At 46.1% G+C, this 10,123-nt stretch overlaps 1 protein-coding gene across 1 annotated transcript in view; it reads left to right on the top strand.

Moving 5' to 3' along the window:
• LOC106816758 (acetyl-coenzyme A synthetase, cytoplasmic-like) overlaps positions 1-9,325 on the top strand; it is a 26,966-nt gene extending 17,641 nt beyond the window's left edge. Inside the window, exons 4-13 of the mRNA XM_014821380.1 lie at positions 3,181-3,256; positions 3,610-3,736; positions 3,974-4,089; positions 5,408-5,600; positions 5,817-5,950; positions 6,787-6,919; positions 7,192-7,248; positions 7,410-7,599; positions 7,983-8,228; positions 8,989-9,325. Coding sequence (XP_014676866.1) covers positions 3,181-3,256; positions 3,610-3,736; positions 3,974-4,089; positions 5,408-5,600; positions 5,817-5,950; positions 6,787-6,919; positions 7,192-7,248; positions 7,410-7,599; positions 7,983-8,228; positions 8,989-9,197 — 1,481 coding nt within the window. The 3' untranslated portion in view covers positions 9,198-9,325. The remainder of the gene's footprint in view (positions 1-3,180; positions 3,257-3,609; positions 3,737-3,973; positions 4,090-5,407; positions 5,601-5,816; positions 5,951-6,786; positions 6,920-7,191; positions 7,249-7,409; positions 7,600-7,982; positions 8,229-8,988) is intronic.
• The last annotated feature ends 798 nt before the right edge of the window (positions 9,326-10,123 follow it).

The raw sequence follows: 10,123 nt of genomic DNA, 5'->3' as shown, positions 1-10,123 counted from the left end.
CTATCTAATATGCCTGCGACCGTACCTCGCCTACTCCACTAACGAAGTCTAGGAGTCGCCTACGACCTACTCCCAACCTAAGCCTACCCTACCCCCTAACCCTAACCATAACCCTAACCATATCAAATAGTTACCAGGCGTACGTTTCGTACTATCCGACATACCAGGGTTACGTATCCAGCAGTACCTGGGCGACATAGACCCTCTCAGCGTAAGTAGCCCATGCGTAATCGGCATACATGTTTGACACAGTGAAAAAATTAAATTTTATTTTTCCGGGCTCTTTTGCAAACCCCCCCAATAATTATCGTGCGGCTACTTTTCATCTTCAGGCTCTTTTCCACTTTCCAGTGCGCGCGACTTTTTCTAGGGGCGTTTCCCTCAAATGTACACACAAGCACAGTAGCTTAATACACATCTCCTGCGGGGTGCGCCGCACACACCACCTAGGGGCGATAAATCCGTACCGAGAGGTGGGGGGGGGGATAGTCGGCCGATAGCCAGGGGCGAAATTAACCTTGGCCTTGCCGCAGGCAGCCCGCGTTGCCCGTATATTCATCCATAGTAGGGGTCTGAGGTGCATTGCCCCAAGAAATTCTGAAATATTTTAAGCCATTTTCCTGGCAATCTGAGACATACTGTGGTGCAATATTTCTCATGTCTGAATGACACTATCTCAACCCTGACTCAACCCTACAAAGTTAGGATTCAAACACTTTCATGACTTTTCAGAAGGCCCTTACACAGTTAGGTTACTATAATATAGTAATAATACATGCTATTTACAACCAGCGTAAGGATTGCAATTTATCTCACAATTTCACGTGTTTTTGTATGTTTCAACCATACTGCATTCATTTTTTTTCTCTCTATTTTTTGAATCTCAGGGGGGTCATTTGTACAGGCCATCCTCCCCCTCTTCAAGGCGGGGGATGCAATCCCCCCATCCCCCCGGCATTTACGCTCCCTGCACCACCATACACCATCAGCACACGTCACACACACGCACGCACACACGCACGCACGCACGCACGCACGCAACGCACGCACGACGCACACACAATTCACAACCACAAAATGCACCTTGAATAGTGAAGCTAAACACGAACTAGTTACGCGGCTAGCGCAACAATAGTGGAGTGTCTGCCTGTACGAGCGAGGAGATCAATCTCGTTTATACGCGAAGTCCTTGCTGGCTTGGGTCCTGGCCCGCCGCGGGTTCTCCCCATGATGAAAATTCAAAACAGGGGGGAGGGAGGGAAGGGGAGGGGGAGGGAGGGGGAGGGCGAACATAGGGGTTCCTGCGGGCGGTTTTTTTTCCGCTTACACAGATTAATGCGTAAAATCGTCCCCCCACACCATAAGACAGGTATTGCGTCTTAGTTATATAATAAGCCGACGTCGTTGGCGTGTGGGGACAAGAGTGACTGTTAGTGTACTTGTTGTATCTGTCTCCAGCATGCGTCGGTAGGTTAAAAATACACGCGCAGGGTTCCTCGGTCGAATGCGGAATTCTTGACCGATCGATTTCCCTCTGTGAGCAACTTTTATTGTGGTGGAAGTTAATCGGGGCGCAACGATTGAAACAGGGGGGAGTTTTCCCAAACGGGGCGCGCGCGCCCCGTTTGCGCAACGTAGGTAGAACCCTGCCGCGTAAGGGCCCTGGAAGCTCAGGGGGTTTGAGAAAGCGGCCCGCGAGGCACGTGTGTATGGGTGTGCACATCGACGCTGCGTACGTGCCTACTGGCAGGGGCGGCATTGATTGAAGTACGGGGGGGGGGCACAATTGTTTCAGCGTGGTACTAATCACTACTAAAATGTAGAGGGTTGGCATTGCTGGACTATGAGAGAGCGACAGCAAAACTCTTTCGGGGAATTGGCGAAAAAGCTACAATTGGGAATGACACACGAGTGTGCCGGGATGCGTGCCTGCGGGCGTGCCTACGTAGACCCGTAGGACCAACGACCCGTAGGATTATAGAACGGTAATCCATGGAAAATCCTAATGAAATTCACACGTATATTTTTCCCTGCACATGCAGGCACGCACGCGCGCAGGCACACGCGCACGCACGCGCGCAGGCACACACGCAAGCACGCCCGCTGGCACACCGGCACACACAGGCACGCACGCGCGCAGGCACACACAGGCACGCACGCACACACGCGCACAGGCACACACGTATATACGCACGGGCGGCGGCGCGCGCTTGATTGAATGCAATACAGTACAGTACACACATGCATGCTTAAATGGTAAACACTTGACGGTCACACCGTACCATGAATTCTACCGCGCCGTGGAACCGGCTGCCGCTAGCGGCAGAGGCCGAGCGAGAGCGGCAAGGCGCGGGACCGACCTGGACAATCGATTTCCAGGGCGACTTTTGCTTTTGGGGTCGCCCCCGATATCATGTTTTCGGGGGCTCTTTTTGGCATTTCGGGGGCGAAATCGCCCGCCGCCCCCGTGTATTTTTTCCCCTGGTTTGACACGTGACGTTCGCTATCAGCTGGCAGGCTTTGCCTATCTATCACAGTGAACGAGGTTGCAACCACATTTTGCTGGTGAGCTTGCAACTCTGTTTGTCCTGTCTTGTATTTGTTGTTTTGTGTGAGATAGGAGAACTATGTCGTCCGCAAAGTCAAGATCGTCTAGCTGAGTATGTAGAGTCTATTGGATACCATTTCTTTTGCCCTCCGTGGATTGTCGCATCACCCAATCCACCGCCAAGACAAAAAGAAAGGGAGATAACAAGCACCCTTGCTTGGCTCCAGACTGCACTTGGAAGCTACTTTAGAGTTTTCCGTCATGCAGAACTTTGCAGGACATCTTATCGTATAAATTTTTTATGATGGAAATAATTTTCTGCGGGATGCCATAATGGGCCATCTGGTAATCAAATGTTAATTGAGCCACCAACTGTAAAAACGTTGGCTACACTTGGCGATCGAGCTTTTTCATCAGCTGCCCCAAAATTACGTGGTTATATTCGATGTGAACAGTCACTGGAATCTTTTAAATGCCTAGGAAAAACTCATCTATTTAACATTGCATTTAACACATAGACATTGTATTTTTAGGTATACATTTGAGTCCGTTTTTTACATCGGTTGGAAATGCTATAGGATTGTCCTAATTTTAGGATCTATACGTACTCTTACATGTTTATTGGTTTTCAGATGGCGCATACCGAGGACCAAAACTGCTGAATCTGAAAGAGATAGCTGACAATGCTCTAAAGATCTGCGCGGATAGGTATGGCATATGAATGCGTTTAAAGCAGGCAGCCAGCCTGGGGTAACCACATCACCCTTGCTGATGTCCTCACAAGCAATGGCACGTGGCTCGTGTCTGAAGAAGAACGTTATTTACTGATTCGTTAATGCTGTGCAAGAACCCTTTCATCTTACATACAAGGTAGATGTAAAGCCTCCTTGACCCACTGATTCCCTTGATCCACCGACCACCTTGACCCACTGATTCCCTCGACCCTCTGACCACCTTGACCCACTGATTCCCTTGACCCACCGACCACCTTGACCCAGTGATTCACTTCACATGCTTGACCACGTGACCTCACTGTTAACGTTGATGATGTTGTATCGCAGAAATCATGCTGTGAGCGCAAGCATTGTCGTGAGGCATGTCGGTCCAACCCCCGCATCGATGCAGAACAGTGAGCCGGCTAGCAACACCATCACATCACCACCCAAGCGCCCTTCCTCACAGTTTAAGGTAATAAGGTGATAGGTAGGCAGGAGGGTTCTCCTCGGGCCTTTAACAGTCTTCGTGTCTTCACCATTATGTCTGGCATGTCTTCAGAGCAAAAGTTTATTTGTGACATTGTCTAAATCCTAATTGGAATGGTACATGATTACATGGTATTTTCAATTGGTGTTCTGGTGAAACCAGATAGCATTGTAATTTCCAGTAGTCATAAAGACAGAAAGAGGGCATGGGCTTGTGTTACAGTCGAACTGGGTGGAGGGCAGGGATGTGTGGTGGCATAACGAGATGGAAGTTGCCAGTGAGGAGTGCGCATGTGAATGGTTGGATGCTGAGGACCCACTCTTCATGCTTTACACCAGGTACTACTTTCTTTACTTCTGGATCTCGTTTATTTTACTTCTGGTATTGCAGTTGTCACCGCGTGCTTTAAATTAAAGCCCACGCGCGACGGCGTAATCGTATTTATGTTTTAATACCTTGTGAAGGAATAGCCCGGCTCGAGGATATAAAATACAGCCACTGATAGACAACTGAATGCAGGAATTTAGATAATACACACATGAATAATATTTATTAATAACTCGACTCCAATCACCACACTATACAATCCCCACACCCCATTGGTTATAAATTCGTCATTTTAGTAAACTACCTGACGCTTGCCTACAAGCGCTGTCTCTACCTTCGTTAACGTTACCACTCGCTTAATCTGTTGCATCCCGATAACGGGAATATAACCGCGGTATCTCAAACCCCTAAAATCCGCGACACATATACTTATAACCACGTTAACTTATATTATCAAACCGCATTACTGTAACGTCTGCAATCAATCTTACTTACAATATCAATGATCTAAACAATCAGCATAATCTAACTATCATACAAATAAAAGCATCTTACGTATACGCTGCCATGTTGTCGTGGGTCGTTCAATATCCAGTGCTGTCCCTAGCCAATATCTTTCTGTTAAATTTTCCCCTATTTATGCTACCCAGCGTCCGCGCGCGACCTCTCCTTTTTCGGTCACTGGGCGTACCTGCCGTCTCCCTTTGTTTATTGTTATGCTGCTTTTGTTCTTCCTCGCACTAGGTTAGTAATGTCATCTTAACCTCCCTCGCTCGGCTAGTACTGACCGGTTGCCAGTGACGTAACAGTTTCGCGTTCCTCTCCGTACCATGTTCTAGGTTACACAGTTCAGTCTTCGCATTCATTCAAATTTAAAAATAACATTCTCTGTGTACCTTCGAAAATCATTCCTAGCATTCATAGGTGTGTCAAAAAAATGTAAAACGTTGTGTAAAACTGTCAGTTTTAAGGGAGGTCTCTTTTCGGTGACTCTACCTGCTGGTAATTCACAGTACTATTCCCCATCTGCCCTCTCTATCTTTTGTCTTTAAGTTCACTAATTTTATTCCTTCACGGTCATTTCCCTGCTAGGATTTGCCGAACCTCTGGATTTCACTTCTGCCAGGAATTTCTGTCTGGAGCTCTTTTTGTATACCTCCCTTCACTGCTTTTACTCACTTTCTGTGCTGGAATGTTTCCTTTATTTTGCCTGTTTTTCTCTATCTGTCTTTCGTTTGGTCTTTCGTTGCCATGATGTCACCCCACCAGCCGTTATTTTGTTTGAATCAAAGTTCTTATCGTGTAAATGCATGCATTACACATTTGCAGTGGCTCGACAGGGAAGCCAAAGGGAGTGCTTCACACGATTGGTGGCTACATGCTCTACACGTACCTCACGTTTAAGTACGTGTTCGACTACAAGCCGGGTGATGTCTACTGGTGCACCGCAGACATCGGATGGATCACTGGCCACAGCTATGTCGTCTATGGCCCGATGGCAGCTGGTGCTACAAGTGTCGTTGTGAGTTCAGCGACAATAACTTTGCAGGCCTGCGATGCACAAGCGAGCACAGTTAGAGATAGGCTTGTTCCCCTGTATTTTGATTCAACAGCAGATGAAATTTTGTTGATGTTTGCGCGAAGATTTCTGTTGTTGATTACATGCTCAGAGGTTCTAGCAGGGGAGTGCACAGCGACAATGTTTTTATGGCATTTTTTGTTTTGTGATGTTTTCCAGTTTGAGGGTACGCCGTTCTATCCAGATGCCGGCCGATTCTGGCAGATATGCGACAAGTACCTAGTGTCGAAGTTTTACACAGCACCGACGGCCATACGGGCTCTGATGAAGTTTGGTGATGAAGAAGTGACTAAGTAAGTGGCATTCCATATAGTAACCTGTTCCTCCATATACCAGATCGAGGTTACTACAGTAAAAATCGCATAAGTCGACACTTTTGGGACCAGCGTATTTGTGCCGACTTACGAAAATGACGACATACGCGTAACTGTAAGTCGTCATTTAGTCGACTTATATGTAGGGCTCCCCTCCCAGGCGCCCGTCACCCCTACGCAGTCATAAACGTGCTCCACACACGACGTCAGTTCGCACCACATACATAGCAGACACGAAACAATCGGGTCCGTACATCAATCGACACCGCTACTGGTCATAACCCACGTACATCGTACGCACTAGCGCCAAGCGTGGCACACGCTGGCTATCTGTAACACCCGCTGTTGATTCACGCATATCTGCGATGGCCAGGTGGCACATCCCCTCGACCGTACACTGCGCCATCGGCATTTCTGATGACGACTTACAGATGGGAAATTACTGTTGTTTGTATTACATGGGACCTGTCTGAGGGCGACTACTTGTACGTAATGACAACTTAGGCGGGGCTATTCCAATGGATTTACTATGAGAGAAAATCGGGACTTCGACTTCCATGACGACGCGAATTGACGAGTTAGACGATGACGACTTATGCGAGTTTTACTGTAATATGATTTCAGCAGTTAATTTGAATATGTCTTCTAGCAAGATTTTGCTGATCTAACATATCCCTGCCTATTGCACAATGCTACTTACACCACCAATTAGTCACTTCTACATTTGATCTAACAAAATCTGTGCGTGTAAATTTTCTGCCCTATTTGCATCTGCTGTCTCATGTTCGACTTGCACGGTTGGTGTTGTTTTTCAGGTATAGTCGTAGCTCCCTCAGCGTGCTGGGAACTGTTGGTGAACCAATCAATCCTGAAGCGTGGTTGTGGTACCATACCATCGTTGGGGGTGGGCACTGTGCCGTGGTTGACACTTTTTGGCAGACAGAGACTGTGAGTGCACACACACCTGTGTCGGCATGGCATATTGGCGAGCAGATTGTGTGTGCTCGTATTGGCCGAGAACATTTGTCATGCAGCCTGATGATGTTTCGAATAAGTGCTTCAAATTTTTGTGTGCTTGAGTAATATTGCAAGTGTGAATCTGTGTTGTGTTAGGTATATATACATTATATATTAGGCCCTGTTGATATTTTCACATTTGGTGAGACTTGTTTACAATTGTTTTATAAATGAGTATCACCAAAGTTTGCTGGTGTTTGTAGGGTGGACATACTATTACACCCCTTCCTGGATGCACAGTGACTAAACCAGGCTCTGCTGTAAGTTCATTTTGGTTTTCATTTCCGTAGATTTCAGAGATTGTGGTTTTCAAATTTATAATTCTCTAGATCAATGCAGATTCGTTTAGAAATATGAAGGTTGTTGCACGCGTGTACTTCATCTGAACACTATCCAGAACCCATGAACACAATGTTCGCAGACGTTGCCATTCTTTGGGGTCGTGCCAGCACTTATGTCGGAGGAAGGAAAGGAGCTCGAGGGCGAGGCTGAGGGCTACCTGGTGTTTAAGCAGCCATGGCCTGGTATCATGCGCACAGTGTACGGTGACCACAGCCGATTTGAAACGACCTACTTCAAGAAATTTCCTGGTTACTACACAACAGGCGATGGTAAGTCGCATTGTCTGAACAGGGCATGCAGATGTCAGAGTGTGCGCTATAGTACAGAGTTATATCCAAACACTGGAATTTTCATAGTTATGGCTATTTGCATTATGCATGACTAATTTAGATGAATTGTGAAATTAACATTTTATTTAGCGAATATTCTTCATGCATGTGTCTTTCACCTTTGCTTCATGTTATATACATGCAATAATAATAATAATTACATTAAAAATTTGTGCAATAATTCGCCAAAATTTTGGTTATACATAATTTTCACATTGTTTTTACGCATCTAGGACTCACGTCAATTTTAATGTCGTAACAATGTCTGTAATTAATATTGGAGCGTGGTGACTGTGGCGCGTAACACACGGTACCTGCTGCAGGCGCTAAGCGTGACGCCGACGGCTATTACTGGATCACTGGTCGCATTGATGACATGCTGAATGTGTCCGGCCACCTGCTGAGCACGGCAGAAATCGAGAGCGCCCTTGTTGAGCATCCATCCGTTGTGGAGGCGGCCGTAGTCACGCACCCACACCCGATCAAGGGCGAGTGCACCTATTGTTTTGTGACGCTGATGAATGGTTGCGAGTTCACGGATTTGCTCTCCACTGACCTCAAGAACACCGGTGAGTGCTGCTGCGTGACAGCTGGTGGGAAACGCTAGCATGGCATTTGATTCGGTTTCTCATACGTATATAAGCTAGAAAAGTTGCAGTGAGTGTGAAGACTGCTAATTAGAACTGTAAATAGACATGTGGCAATTTTTGTTTAGCATTTGTGTCTATCTTGATGTAGAGCTGGTTTCGTTTGTGTACACTGACGCCACTCTGTTTTGGAAAAACTTAAAAGGAAGACAAAAATTCTCAACTACCAGAATTGCTTACGGACTACCAGGTTACAAAATGTAGTAGTCTGTATACTACCAGACAAAGAAGACCAGACCAGACCCTCTACCCCCCCCCCCCGCGTCAGCCTGCAGAATCCACATCCGTGCCTACTGCACTGCACGCCTTTGAATCCATCATGTGCGTTTTTTCCCCAAACTGGCCATTACCGCCATTGTCTAATTTTCCCTCGGAAGAAACCCTGTGTGTGCTATGCATTTGCATGAGCGCATGCATACATGTCTGTATCCGGGGATCTCCCTGTAGGCAATATTGAACCATTCGTAAAAGTGTACGAAAGATATCCTGCCAAAAATAGTACAAGCAAATAAAGGTCTGTGAAACCCTCTTATAAGTTATAGTTAGTGATTCTGACCATGGAATGTTTACTCGCGGTTACTTCACCTCTGCACAGCTCAGCAGTGTTGCGGCCTTCTAAACAAACAATCATGCCATTTCCTTGTTGTTATTTATAAGTAAGCATACCTGTAACGTTTTTCAGTTCGAAAAAAGATCGGACCGTTTGCCCAGCCTGATTACATCCAGAATGCTCCTGGTTTGCCGAAGACTCGCTCAGGCAAGATCATGCGCCGTGTGCTGCGCAGCATTGCACGCAACGACGACGAGTTTGGTGACACGTCGACGCTCGCGGATCCTAGTGTTGTTGATTTGCTGGTGAAGCTGAGACCCCCTAGTAGCAGGGATCAATAGATGAGGTGATGATAGTGGGTGGTAGTCTGTGATGTGTAGTGTTATAAGAGCAGGGGAAGAAAGAGGGCTTCGAGATCACAGCGAGGAGAGAGAGAGACAGAGAGAGAAAGAGAGAGAGAGAGAGAGAGAGAGAGAGAGAGACAGACAGACAGACAGACAGACAGACAGACAGACAGACAGAGAGAGAGAGAGAGAGAGAGAGACAGAGACAGAGACAGAGACAGAGACAGAGACAGAGACAGAGACAGAGACAGAGACAGAGACAGAGACAGACAGACAGACAGACAGACAGACAGACAGAGAGAGAGACAGACAGACACACAGAGAGAGAGAGAGAGAGAGAAAAGAGAAAGTAAAATATATCAATGTATTGCTAGTGGGGAACAAATGGTTGGTCAGAGTGCATCTTTGCTATTCGGTCCACATCATAAGAACCAGAAAGGTGTCTGATTGATCAGGAATTTTTTCTCTAGTGTTTGTGTTCATAGATATATGATGACTATCTCAAATTATGTATGGTGATACACACCATGAAAATACATGTATTCTTACATGTACGATGTATTTGACTATTCACGATACGATGGTGTGTTTGACTATTCATGATGCTATACCTTATTGAATCAAATCCCTAATCCCAGTAAATCCAAAAAAAGAAGAAAAGAAGCGTGACGCAATGTACAATTCAGTAGCCGTTGTTCACTAAGTGCTCAACGGTCTAGATAGTTTCTTTTAGAAGTATTGTGAAAGATGTATCGTGATAGAAATGATATCGTGAGCTACCAGTATCATCCTACCCTTAATATCATCAAGAGTGCATAATAGAGAAGAGTATGACACGGTTTTAACAGCGTTTTGCATAGTTTTCAACTTGTAAATACTCTATCAATATGTGAATAAATATATTCAACTTTACCTTGTTTTCG

The sequence above is a fragment of the Priapulus caudatus genome, unplaced genomic scaffold (genome assembly GCF_000485595.1).
Source record: "Priapulus caudatus unplaced genomic scaffold, Priapulus_caudatus-5.0.1 Scaffold1478, whole genome shotgun sequence".
In the NCBI taxonomy this organism is placed as follows: domain Eukaryota; kingdom Metazoa; phylum Priapulida; class Priapulimorpha; order Priapulimorphida; family Priapulidae; genus Priapulus; species Priapulus caudatus.
The sequence above is the reverse complement of the archived record's forward strand: the minus strand, read 5'-3'. Positions and strand labels throughout refer to the sequence as shown.